The sequence below is a fragment of the Hyla sarda genome, chromosome 4, assembly GCF_029499605.1.
Source record: "Hyla sarda isolate aHylSar1 chromosome 4, aHylSar1.hap1, whole genome shotgun sequence".
NCBI lineage: Eukaryota > Metazoa > Chordata > Amphibia > Anura > Hylidae > Hyla > Hyla sarda.
Window position 1 is genome coordinate 177,263,180 of NC_079192.1, and position 14,442 is coordinate 177,277,621.

At 44.8% G+C, this 14,442-nt stretch overlaps 1 protein-coding gene across 1 annotated transcript in view; it reads right to left on the reverse strand.

The window, feature by feature from the left end:
- The window catches only part of DAPK2 (death associated protein kinase 2), a 138,018-nt gene that overhangs the window by 11,041 nt on the left and 112,535 nt on the right, over positions 1-14,442 (reverse strand). The window contains exons 10-11 of the mRNA XM_056572882.1: positions 9,938-10,027; positions 2,966-3,049 (exon numbers count right to left, since the gene is read on the reverse strand). Of these exons, the coding sequence (XP_056428857.1) occupies positions 2,966-3,049; positions 9,938-10,027 (174 nt within the window). The remainder of the gene's footprint in view (positions 1-2,965; positions 3,050-9,937; positions 10,028-14,442) is intronic.

Consider the following 14,442-nt stretch of genomic DNA (forward strand, 5'->3'; position numbering starts at 1 on the left):
TACGAACCTTGCCGCCTGCCCCCGACCTTCTGCTACGTCTGACCTTGCCTCTGCCTAGTCCTTCTGTCCCACGCCTTCTCAGCAGTCAGCGAGGTAGAGCCGTTGCTAGTGGATACGACCTGGTTGCTACTGCCGCAGCAAGACCATCCCGCTTTGCGGCGGGCTCTGGTGAAAACCAGTAGCCTCTTAGAACCGGTCCACTAGCACGGTCCACGCCAATCCCTCGCTGACACAGAGGATCCACTACCTGGAAGCCGAATCGTGACAGTAGATCCGGCCATGGATCCCGCTGAGGTGCCGCTGCCAAGTCTCGCTGATCTTCCCACGGTGGTCGCTCAGCAATCGCAGCAGATTGCCCAACAAGGACAGCAGCTGTCGCAGTTGACCGCCATGTTACAGCAAATTCTGCCTCTGCTACAGCAGCAACCATCTCCTCCGCCAGCTCCTGCACCTCCTCCGCAGCGAGTGGCCGCTCCTAACCTCCGCTTGTCCCTGCCGGACAAATTTGATGGGGACTCCAGACTCTGCCGTGGATTTTTGTCTCAGTGTTCCCTGCATATGGAGATGTTGTCAGACTTGTTTCCTACAGAACGGTCTAAGGTGGCGTTCGTAGTAAGCCTTCTTTCAGGAAAGGCCTTGTCTTGGGCCACACCGCTCTGGGACCGCAATGATCCTGCCACAGCCACAGTCCAGTCCTTCTTTGCTGAAGTCCGAAGTGTCTTTGAGGAACCTGCCCGAGCCTCTTCTGCTGAGACTGCCTTGCTGAACCTGGTCCAGGGTAATTCTTCCGTTGGCGAGTACGCCATACAATTCCGTACTTTTGCTTCTGAACTATCCTGGAATAATGAGGCTCTCTGCGCGACCTTTAAAAAAGGCCTATCCAGTCGCATCAAGGATGTGCTGGCCGCACGAGAGATTCCTGCCAACCTCCAAGAACTCATCCATTTGGCTACCCGCATTGACATGCGTTTTTCTGAGCGACACCAAGAGCTCCGCCAGGAAAAAGACTTAGATCTCTGGGCACCTCTCCCACAGCATCCTTTGCAGTCTTCGCCTGGGCCTCCCGCCGAGGAGGCCATGCAAGTGGATCGGTCTCGCCTGACCCAGGAAGAGAGGAATCGCCGTAGAGAAGAAAATCTCTGTCTGTACTGTGCCAGTACTGAGCATTTCTTGGTGGATTGCCCTATCCGTCCTCCACGCCTGGGAAACGCACGCACGCACCCAGCTCACGTGGGTGTGGCATCTTTTGGTTCTAAGTCTTCTTCTCCACGTCTCACGGTGCCCGTGCGGATTTCCCCTACAGCCAACTCCTCCATCTCAGCCGTGGCCTGCTTGGACTCTGGTGCCTCCGGGAATTTTATTTTGGAGTCCTTTGTTAATAAATTCAGCATCCCGGTGACCCGTCTCGTCAAGCCGCTCTACATTTCCGCGGTCAACGGAGCCAGATTGGACTGCACCGTGCGTTACCGCACAGAACCCCTCCTGATGTCTATCGGACTCCACCACGAAAGGATTGAGTTCTTCATTCTCCCCAACTGTACCTCTGAGGTCCTCCTCGGTCTGCCATGGCTCCGGCTTCATTCCCCCACCCTTGATTGGACCACCGGGGAGATAAAGAACTGGGACTCTGCCTGCCATAGGAAGTGCCTCTCCCCCCCTCCCAGTCCCGTCAGGCAAACCTCTGTGCCTCCTCATGGCCCCCGTCCTGGTGTCACACTGCCCCGTGCCAGGCTTCGCCCTCTGCCCTCCCTCCCCATTCCCACTCCTGCTGTACTGCCTGCCGTTGAGGAAACCCTCCATTCTTTCCCGGTGTCCTCATCCCAGGGGAGGCAGTTACCGGTCAAAGAAAAGGGGAGACCTAAGGGGGGGGGGTACTGTTACGCCTAGCGCTCCGGGTCCCCGCTCCTCCCCGGAGCGCTCACGGCGTCTCTCTCCCCGCAGCGCCCCGGTCAGTCCCGCTGACCGGGAGCGCTGCACTGTCATGGCCGTCGGGGATGCGATTCGCACAGCGGGACGCGCCCGCTCGCGAATCGCATCCCAGGTCACTTACCCGTCCCGGTCCCCTGCTGTCATGTGCTGGCGCGCGCGGCTCCGCTCTCTAGGGCGCGCGCGCGCCAGCTCTCTGCGACTTAAAGGGCCAGCGCACCAATGATTGGTGCCTGGCCCAATTAGCTTAATTGGCTCCCATCTGCTCCCTGCCTTTATCTGACCTCCTCCCATGCACTCCCTCGCCGGATCTTGTTGCCTTGTGCCAGTGAAAGCGTTTAGTGTGTCCAAAGCCTGTGTACCTGAACTTCTGCTACCCATCCTGACTACGAACCTTGCCGCCTGCCCCCGACCTTCTGCTACGTCTGACCTTGCCTCTGCCTAGTCCTTCTGTCCCACGCCTTCTCAGCAGTCAGCGAGGTAGAGCCGTTGCTAGTGGATACGACCTGGTTGCTACTGCCGCAGCAAGACCATCCCGCTTTGCGGCGGGCTCTGGTGAAAACCAGTAGCCTCTTAGAACCGGTCCACTAGCACGGTCCACGCCAATCCCTCGCTGACACAGAGGATCCACTACCTGGAAGCCGAATCGTGACAACCTGGTCTTCTCAGATGATGATTGAGAACAATCCATGACACTGGCAGGTCTCAGCTTTGCAAAGGGGGCAGTGCATGCTATAAATTCTGCAGGGAGCCCAAACTTTTGCAGACACCATTTTTTTGTTTTCTGTTATTTTGAAAGTTTAAATGATGGAAATTAAATCTAACTTTTGTTGACATATTATAAGAATGTCTAATCTGTAATTTGATGCCTTTTGGAGATTTTTCCATCTTTCCTTGGCTTCTTTATGCACATTAATACACATTTTTACCTGGGGTGCCCAAACTTTTGATCCCCACTGTATGTGAGATATTTATGTCCTCGATCAGCTTTCTACATATAAAAAACATTGGCGGTACACATGATATAGAATGGAATTACCAGTGCAAGTTTTTCTTCGTCAAGAACTTTCTTCTTAAGGGAGCGACTCAGGTGATTGCAAAGAGCTACTACACTGTAAGAAAGCTGGGGAGAGAAAACGTGTATTAAGGGGAACAATCCATCAATTTATTAGGCAACAAGGCATCTTTTCAAATGTATTTCATGTGCAATACTGCTAGTTGAGGTAGTAAGGTTATTCTAAAAGAATAGGCACCTAAAATGCATCACCTGGCAAGATCACAATTACATAGACATGTTTTAATGTATTTATAGTGATCTATATCAAATAAGGCTTAGTTGGCCATAGACTTATAGAAGATAGTTCGTTCATCACATGGCGATTCTGCCCAATTCCACCATAAACATTTATGCTCAGCTTGGCTTAATGGGGAAAGGTAAATAAGCTTCATCCAGACCCCTCTGGCATTGGCTCACCTCCAGTTGGAACAAAGTATTGGACACGTTAAAATCCAACATGCCTGATCCTTTCTTTGCCTGACATCAGATATCAGGCTGATCTCCCATACACATGACAAAGTCATTCCAAAATTTGTGTATTTGGTAGACCTTTATCCACTGTATATGGTTAACTTTAAACATGCCTTTAACAATGTGTTTAAATGTCAACCCCAAGATAGTCTTGTATCAAGATTTTCTATGTATTTCTAGTTTGAATAGAATTTATTTTATATAGGTTCCTTATTTGTTTCTGTAGCACCTACAATGATCATAGAGGAAGTCAGCAAAGCAGTGTGGTCACTGCCACTAAGCTACTAAAGTACAAGGTCAATTTCACTCCACCTGCTTACTACTCCTTCAAAACAGTTTGCATAACTAATAAACTGTGTGCAATGCTAGCTAACATACCAGGCTACAGAAGATTACCTGAATGTCTGGAACTGTGTACTACTGTATTGCTATAGAAAAACTGATCCACAATAATTCTGATATAAACAGTTCTTTCATTACAATGAATGGGGGAGTGACATTAAAACAAGCCAGAATTTCCGAGAATAGTCCATTTTCCATTTAGTAGTCTTACCATAGATTTTTAGTGTCCCATACCCCTGATCACACTGCAGTAATGGTGCAACATGTCAGGGGAACACATGTAATGTGTCTGTTCTTAATGTTCGGGCATACAATGGGGCAGATTTACAGCAACTGTGCCAGAATTCTGGTGTATTGTGTGCCAAAAAGCACCCCATTTATTATGGGTCTTTGACACTTTTTAAATACGTCTGTTGTGTCTGGCAAAGTGGCATGGCCTTGGCAAAGGGCCATTGCTTAAAGCATTACAATCAATAGTAAGAAAAAAAAAGCTTAAATCCATGTAGTAATGTGCCCTAAGACTGTATGCATAATAATGTGCCTGTGTTAATATGTAAAATTAATTTTGATCTATGAGTTACAGTGATAAGTCTTTCTGAATTTCTCTGAGAGGCTGGGGGCTTTTCCCCTTGAGTATGATGAGCTCCCCCCCCTCCCCTGAGGTCTGCTCTATATAACTCTATTGCAGCCATGTGAAACTATATGGTTCAAAGACAGAAGAAAGACCTGCATTTTGTGCCAAAAAATTTAGATTTTTACATTTTCACAACTTTGTAACCAAAATGCATGTTTTTTTATAACTCTAAGCAGCCATGTGAAACCTATATGATGCAAATACACAAGAAATAAGTTCATAAAATGACCAAGGAGAAACCATTTTGCATATAAATAATACTTTAGCATGTTGTATTGCTTGTCCCTGTGCATGTAAATGCTTCTCTTCTTAAAGGGGTACTCCATTGGCCAGCGGTCGGAATATTTAGTTCCGAACACTGTGTGCACGCTGCGAGGGTCGGCCATGCCCCCTTGTGATGCAAGCCTGCAATACGAGCCTATCGGAGGGGGTGTGGAAGCAGTCACACCCCCTTCCATAGACTTGACATTCTGAATGCTGGCCAGTGGAGTACCCCTTTAAGAACAGAAACATTTACTGTCTTTGAGGCACAGAATGGAGATAGCCACACCTCCCTCCCCTCAGATATTTTGGTCCTTTTTTTTAATGGACCAAAAAGGCTGGATTTTCAGGGTTTGTTTGCAAAATTAAAGGGGTACTCCGGTGGTTAAGATTTTTGGCTATATTGAATATTTTCTTCTTTGCTTCTTTTAATGTTCATGTTTTTTGTAATTGACATGTATTATATGTTTGTGTAGCATGTGTCTTTTTTACTTACCTGTTTGTGGGCCAGGAAGTTCGGTAGTTCTGTGCTGGATCTCTTACTGTTGTCCACATGTTAGGATTAGGCTAGTGACAACCTGTCATGGCTTTTTTTTTCTCTGTTCTTTCAGAACTGCATAAGCCATGCCCCCTCATCTCCCCCTCCTGGAGGATGCAGGTGTGCATGAGAGAAAGAAGCCAGAGCAGGGGGAGAGAGAGGACGAACACAGCTCCTCCTCATCTCCCCTCCCCCTGCTTTGTCTTCTGCGGATGCAGGTCTGCACTGAAAGAAGACAGAGAAGATAAGAGTGTTATCTGAAGGGGAGGATAACAAAATGCATGGGCTGGGGATGGGGAATAAATCTCGGACTGGGGATGATTTCTGTGTGTGAAGGTGGGGGGGGGGGGGGGGACGGACGGACTCCTGAATGACACATGCTGGGAGTTGTAGTCCCTGTTATGTGTGTATGCTAGTGTTTACAAACCAGTGTGCCTCCAGCTGTTTCAAAACTACAACTCCCAGCATTCCCTGACAGTCTTTGGGCATGCTGGGAGTTGTAGTTTTGCAACAGCTGGAGGCACACTGATTGGGAAACACTGGCCTAGCCTGTTCAGTATATTACAAAGTGCATTGTTTCCCAACCAGGTTGTCTTCAGCTGTATCAAAACTACAACTCCCAGCATGCCCGGACAGCTTTTGGCTGTCCAGGCATGCTGGTAGTAGTAGTTTTGCAACACCTGGAGGCACCCTGGTTGGGAAACACTTGTGTATGCCCTATAGAGGTGTGGTGAACTACAACCCCCAGGAGACTACAGAGGCAGCATGCTGATGTTATATCACAGACTGAAAACTCCTGAATTACACATGCTGAGAGTTGTAGTCCCTTTTTTGTGTGTATGACAGTGTATCCCAACCAAGGCTGATTATATTAGTGTGCTGTGTATAAGGGGGCCGACCTGGGAAAATAGTAGGGTGGGTAAAGGGCGGAACAAACAATAAAAAAAAAATTAAAAAAAAGGAGCCGCCCCAAACCAGCAAGGCATGTGGCTTCTGGGATTTGTAGTCTTCAGCACAGCAAGAAAGAGGAAATAGAAGCAAAGATAGGAATACAAAGTGGGGGATAAAAAGACAACAAAGAATGGAAATAGAGTTGCCTAAACAACAAGAATAGAAATGAAACAAAACAAATAGGGTAAGTCAAAAACAGAAGAACACGTTGACCACCGGAGTACCCCTTTAAAAACACAGTGGCCATTTTTTAAACACTTTTTTTCAAATCTTTAGCAATCAAATTTTTTTTAATGAATTATATTGGAAAAATGCTTAGTTTTTAGAAAAGTATTAAATGGAAAAAAGTTGTTTCTATCGACAATAACGCTTTAAAATGCAACACAATGTGCCAAACATACACCAGAAAGAATTAGACAGTCTAAAAATGTGACATATTTACCAAACAGCCTGAGCCACTGTGATCAATTTGGCACTTTTTTAGACGCTCTGGTTTCAGTTTACACTGCATAAGAATTAGATGGTTTTAGTCAATTTGGACGATTGTGTGTATGATGGTGGTAGCGGATCCTGACTTTTTACACCTGCACATAGAACTTTATGCTACCCATTAGTGAAGGGCCAGGTCTTTGTGGGCCCTCTGATAAATGCTGTATATTCACCTCAAATAACAAGGCTGACATTTCACACCTTGACCTACCAGATGTTATCAGAACTAAATCATTCTTGTTATTAACTATGAGTAAAAGCAATTAGTTCTAATCTCAGGGTGGGGCTTGTACTACTTGCACTTGGCACATTTTACTTCCTTTAATTGTTAAAGCTTTTATGCCTGTTAAAGTATCTTATACTGAATACAGGAGAGAATGACATTTAATGCAATATAATCTACAGGCAATAGCAGGTCTCTCTGTTATGCCTGAAGCAGAAGGAATAGTGTTTGTATTAAATGAAAGTTCACACAAATGTTCATCTATATATATAAAACTCAATGTGTGTGTGTATGTATGTATGTATTTATGTATGTGTGTATGTTCCACAAAAACGTCCAAACGGCTAAATATATTAACATGAAACTTGGCACACATATTACTTATATGTCAGCAACAAACATAGGAGAGGTAATTTAACCCTTACTCGCCCCCATTTGCCAGGGGCAGGGTTTATGTTTAAAGTCCCATACAACTCTATGGGAAATATATGTTACTGCATAACTTCCAAATGGCTGGAGATATTTCGATAATACTTGGTCACATGTTACTTAAATGTCCACTTAAAATATAGGATAGTTAATTTAACCCTTAACCACCCCCATTTGTGAGGGTCAGGTTTTTTTTTTTAAAGTCCCATGAAAATCAATGGGGAATGTATGTTCCCACATAACGTCTGTATGGCTGGAGATATTTCAATACCTGGTGCACATATTACGGGTCGGGATATGAGGTAGGGATAGGAGGTTGAGTTAGGAGGTTGGGATATGAGGACGGGATAGGAGGTCGAGATAGGCGGTCGGGATATGAGGACAGGATAGGAGGTCAAGATAGGAGGACGGGATAGGAGGACGGGATAGGATGACGGGATAGGAGGTCAGGATAGGAGGCCGGGATAGGAGGATGGGATAGGAGGTCGGGATAGGAGGTGGAGATAGGAGGACGGGATAGGAGGACAGGATAGGAGGACGGGATAAGTGGTCGGGATAGGAGGTCGGAATATGAGGACGGGATAATAGGTCGAGATAGGAGGACGGGATAGGAGGTCAGGATAGGATGTCGGGATAGGAGGTCGGGATATGAGGACGGGATAGGAGGTCGGGATAGGAGGGCGAGATAGGAGGTTGAGTTAGGAGGTAGGGATATGAGGACGGGACAAGAGGATGGGATAGGAGGTGGAGATAGGAGGTGGAGATAGGAGGTCGGGATAGGAGGTCGGGATAGGAGGTCGGGATAGGAGGTCGAGATAGGAGGACGGGATAGGCAGTTGAGATAGGAGGTCGAGATAGGAGGAGGGGATAGGAGGATAGGAGGTTGGGATAGGAGGGTGGGATAGGAGGTCGAGTTAGGAGGTCAGGATATGAGGTGGAGATAGGAGGTGGAGATAGGAGGACGGGATAGGAGGTCGGGATATGAGGACGTAATAGGAGGTTGAGATAGGAGGACGGGACAGGAGGTCGGGACAGGAGGTCGAGATAGGAGGACGGGATAGGAGGACGGGATAGGAGGACTGTATAGGAGGTCGGGCTATGAGGTCGGGATATGGGGTTGGGATATGACAACAATATATGTGGATGGGATATGAAGACAAAAGCTTCCTCCTCTGTTGATTTTCCTCCCCAAAAAGGATGAGGAAGGAAAAACCGGGCAACGCCGGGTACTCAGCTAGTTGATGATAAAATAGGTGGCAGCTTTTGCCCATTCAGTCATGATATCATCATAGGGATGTTAAACATCAGTCTTGAAGGGATCCACTTATTTTTTGGCCCAACTGTGCAATCTCCATGAGACTATATTAAAAGTGTTGTCCAGTGAACAACTTATACTTTATCCACAGGTTGGGAGATAAGTGTCTGATTGTGGGGGGTGTCCAACCATTGGAACCCCCATGATCCCCAGGATAGGGCACAGATAACTGCGAGACCTGGAGCTGGAGACTATATGTCATCCATTTACAGCACTCAGATATCTGGGCTCCCATAAAAATGACTGGATGACATGGGCGTTCATTGGTGAGTAGGCTCAGGATATATACATATACGATCATTGGAAGTTACATCTATTTATTTTTGGGATGGTACTGTTTATACTCACCCATTAGATATACTGCTGGTAATTATATACTTTGTATTGTCTGTTTGTATATGAATGAATATCCAGTCAACTGAATATAATATAAAATGTTCCTATTAGTCACTTTCTATGATTTTAGGACCCGATTACAATACTTTTATGTATCTATATACATTTGTATGTATTGGGCAGAGATCATCATGTTTGGTGTGTTCTAGTGATGTCACTCCTCTTTTCATGTTATGTGACTCTTTTGTAATCTGTATGTATTTAAGATTATGTGTCATTAAAATATAAGCATTATCATTTTGTATGTCTATAGTCAGAGACTCCGTTGTTTATAGGTTGTGGTTTGAAAAGACTGCATACAATATTCTAAGCCATGTATTATATTACAGCAAGGAGTTGTTTGGTCTGTTTTTCTAAGGGCTCATGGACTTGACAGAGCTATGGGCACAGAGCCTATAGAGTACAAAGAATCACTGTGTGCATCTATGGAGATACACTAGAGGTTTCATGGACCTCAAAAGGACCCTATCATAGTTCAGCACAAAAGGAGCTGTAAACAGACCATATGCATGGGACCTTGGGCTCTGATATAGGCTACAATTTTGCCAGTACTAGTTTGCTAATGATTACCAATTTTTATTTGAGTGTCTGTTGCCTTAATGTTCCTATTTTAACACCAAATCCAGGTTTGTTCTACTTACTCCATTAATATTCAATATGATATCTGTATAAACCCTCAGTAGAACAGTTGTTAAACTGCAAGAGAAGTCTTGGCCCTATGAGTGTAGGACCATAATGTTGGTGGTATCAATATAAGCACCAAAATGTTAAAAATGCAGTTAATATTTTAGAAAGTTTGAGTGTATAAAATTTGTTCTTGTACATAAGGTAAAACATATAAGAAAAAACAAAATGTCTTATATTCTATATAAGTAACTGTGACTTGTTAGGTAAGAATGCCTTACCTTCCAACGCCGTCGTATATATTGCTTTCTTAAATTCTCCAAATTTATAATGGATTTCTTTCTTACCAGGACCTGATGCTTATGTTTTGGCTGTGAGACAGAGATGTACATAAGTATTTAGTCAACTATATTGAGGAAATAACCAGAATAAACATTATTGGTCAGGTGAGTAGTTCCTCACATAGCAATATGGTGAGGGTTATATAAGGACTGACTAGCTAGGTACAGTATACTGATTGAATGAATCATAAAAAAGCAGTAACATATAGTAGTCACAGCACATAAAGTACAAATTCCAGAGATTAACTGGAAAAGAGGTTGAAATATCATCATGAGAAGGGTCAGCTTATGTTACTTTACGCATGCTGCTATAAGGAATATCTTTCTGTCTATCAATCTACAGTTTCTCACATAAGTTAGTACACCCCTCACATTTCTGTTAATATTTTATGTTTTTTTTTTTTTTTTTTTATGTAACAACACTGACGAAATAACACTCAGTGCAAAGTAGTGAATGCACAACCTGGATAACAGTATTTAATGTTGCTGTCCCCTTAAAATAATTCAACACACAGCCATTAATTTCTAAACCTTGGCAACAAAAGTCATTTTCCCTTTTCAGTGTCGCGTGACTCGTTAATGTTACAGGGTCTCAGGTGTGAATGGGGAGAAGAGGGTCTTTAATTTCGTGTTTTTGCTCTCACACTCTCTTATACTTTATACTAAAAGCTCAACATGGCACCTCCTGAGGATCCAAAAAAAAGAATTGTTGCTCTACATAAAGATGGCCTAGGCTATAAAAAGATTTCCAAGACCCTTAGTTGCAGCAAGGTGGGCAAGACCATATTGCGGTTTCACAAGACAGGTTCCACTCAGAACAGATCCCGCCATGGTCAATAAAAGAGCTTGAGTGCACATGGTTAGCATCATATCCAGAAGTTGTTTTTAGGAAATAGATGCATGAGTGCTGCCAGCATTGTTGCAGAAGTTGGAGGGGCAGGGGGTCAGTATGTCAGTGCTCAGACCGTACGCCGCACACTGCATCAAATTTGTCTACATGTCTGTGGTCCCAGAACAAAGCCTCTTCTAAAGATGATGCAGAGGAAAGCCTGCAAACATTTTGCTAAAGCCAAGCAGAATATGGATTACTGATACCATGTGCTGTGGTCCGATGAGACCAATATAAACTTATTTGGTTCAGATGGTGTCAAGTGTGTGTGACGGCAACAAGGTACAAAGACTAGTGTGTCTTACCTACATTTAAGCATGGTGGTGGGGTGTCATGGTCTGGGCCTGCAGTGCTGCTGGCACTGGGGAGCTACAGTTCATTTAGGGGACCATGAATTCCAACATGTACTGTGACAAACTGAAGCAAAGCATGATCCCCTCCCTTTGGAGACTGGGTGGCAGGGCAGTATCTAACATCCCCCTGCTATGTGATGTCATCATGGAAGAGTGGAAGAGGACATCAGTGGCAACCTGTGGAGTTCTGGTGAACTCCATGACGAAGAGGCTTGAGGCAGAGGTGGAAAATAATGGTGGCCACACAAAATATTGACACTTTCGGCCCCATTTGGACATTTCCACTTAGGGGTGTACTTACTTTTGGTGCCAAGGTTTAGACATTATTGGCTGTGTATTGAGTTATTTTGAGGGATAGACGCAAAATTAAACACTGTTATACAGGCTGTGCACTAACTACTGTACATTGTAGCAGAGTGTCATTTCTTCAGTGTTGTCACATGAAAAGATATAATAAAATATTTACAAAAATGTGAGGGGTGGGCTTTATCTATCTCCTATCTATCTGCAATTTAAAATATTTAATTAAAGGTTTCAAAAAAAAGTAGCATTTTGTATATATGTATATATGTTGTATATTGATTCAGTAAAAAATGTTAATCATGAACTATTCTATACTGCTGAATTTTCACACAGAATTTACAAATCTGTACACCTTTCTAGCACCAGTTGATTTGGATTTTTTTTTGTCTGGAATACCCCTAAATACTATGCATTTCTATCCAATATGCATTCAATTTACATTCCATAAGCTAACAAAGAGCTTTGTTAGAGATTTGTTATAATGTATCAGACGGTATTTCTACCAATTAAGTATTCATTTCAGGTAAAGAGCCCTTTTAGAAAGTATGTATTACACATTCCCATCCAATTTGCATTGATAGGAGCCTGCAAACAGTATAAAAATGTACTTTTAACCCATACAGAGGAAGAAAAAATACACCGCAGAAGAACTAAAATAGGATTTGTGAACATTCCACGAATTATTCTTAGCTTCCTGCCCTCCGCTATGACCCTAAGGAAGCAGCTGGTTCAGCTCAATTCTGTGCACACAACCCCTAGGATTGCAGAGAGTTTTAGTCATCATCACTCTATCAACATGCACTGTCTGAGCAACCCCAAACACCAGATATTTAGTACATTGCATACAGACTTCTAGGAACCACCTTCGAACCATTACCACAATATAAGAGAAGAATGTACAGTTGTGACCAAAGGTTTGGAGACTGACATAAATTTTGGTTTTCACAAAGTTTTCTGCTTCAGTGTTTTTAGATGTTTTCAATGGTATACTGATATGCATTTCTTAAGTTTTTAAACTTTTAGTGAAAAATACATCTAGTTTATGCTACAATTCAATATTGACAGAGTTGATCGTTCTTTTTGAAGACTTCTCCAATTCACCCTGGCATGCTGGATATCAACATCTGGGCTGAATCCTGACTGATGGCAACCCATTCTTGCCTATGCAGTGCTTAGAATTTATCACACTTTCTGTATTTTTGTTTGTCTATGTGCTTTTTGAGGACTGACCACAGGTTTTCAATGGGATTGAGATCTGGGAGGTTTCCTGCCCATGGACACAAAAAAGGGGTACTCAGGGGAAATAAACTTATCCCCTATCCACAGGATAGTGGAAAAATGTCTGGTTGCTGGGGTTCAGCTGTTGGGACCCTACCTTCTGAAACAAGTAGTAGTGATGGCCCGCTCAGCTGGCAGGACCCTGTAGGAAATCGCTGGGGGTACCCACGGTGGACCCCCTGCAATAAGATACTTATACCCTATTCTGTTAATAGGGGATAAGTTAATTTTCCTGGTGTACCCCTTTAATGTTATGTTTACAGAGCCACTTAGTTATTACTTTTGCCTTGTGACATGGTGGTCCGTCATGCTGAAAAAAGCATTGTTTATCCCCACACTTCTCCTGGATCAATGAGAAAAGTTGCTTTTGGAGGATGTTTAGCTTCATTATTCATGGCATTGTGTGTGAAAAAAAGTCAAAATTGGATGAAAAGCAATCCCATTCATAAATGGTTTAAAAATACTTTACTATTGGCATTAGACAGGGCTCATGGTTGTACTAAACCTTCTTCCAGATGTCCCAGACAGTCTGATGTGGGCTTCAATCAAAGGAAATAACTTTACCCCAATACTCTACAGTCCAACCCCTGTATTTCCTGCACAATGTCAGTTTGTGACTTCTTTGCTGCCCTTTTAGCCTCCAAAAGCCTTAACTTCACTGTGCATACAAATGCAATGATACCTCCTTGCTGTCATTCCTGAGCAAGCTATGCACTAGCATTGTACCCATCCCATAGATGAATCCTCTTTAGAAGATGGTCTTGGCACTTTCGGGACTTTCTTGGGACAACTGAAACCTTCTTCCCAGTAATGGAACATCTTTCCTTCTTGATTATCCAATAAACAGTTGATTTAGGGGTAATCTTGCTGTTACGCCGAGCGCTCCGGGTCCCCGCTCCTCCCCGGAGCGCTCGCTACACTCTCCCCACTGCAGCGCTCCGGTCAGTTCCACTGACCCGGGGCGCTGCGATTCCGCTTCCAGCCGGGATGCGATTCGCGATGCGGGTAGCGCCCGCTCGCGATGCGCACCCCGGCTCCCGTACCTGACTCGCTCTCCCTCGGTCCTGTCCCGGCGCGCGCGGCCCCGCTCCCTAGGGCGCGCGCGCGCCGGGTCTTTGCGATTTAAAGGGCCACTGCGCCGCTGATTGGCGCAGTGATTCCAATTAGTGTGTTCACCTGTGCACTTCCCTATATCACCTCACTTCCCCTGCACTCCCTTGCCGGATCTTGTTGCCATTGTGCCAGTGAAAGCGTTTCCTTGTGTGTTCCTAGCCTGTGTTCCAGACCTCCTGCCGTTGCCCCTGACTACGATCCTTGCTGCCTGCCCCGACCTTCTGCTACGTCCGACCTTGCTTCTGTCTACTCCCTTGTACCGCGCCTATCTTCAGCAGCCAGAGAGGTGAGCCGTTGCTAGTGGATACGACCTGGTCACTACCGCCGCAGCAAGACCATCCCGCTTTGCGGCGGGCTCTGGTGAAAACCAGTAGTGACTTAGAACCGATCCACTAGCACGGTCCACGCCAATCCCTCTCCGGCACAGAGGATCCACTACCTGCCAGCCGGCATCGTGACAGTAGATCCGGCCATGGATCCCGCTGAAGTTCCTCTGCCAGTTGTCGCTG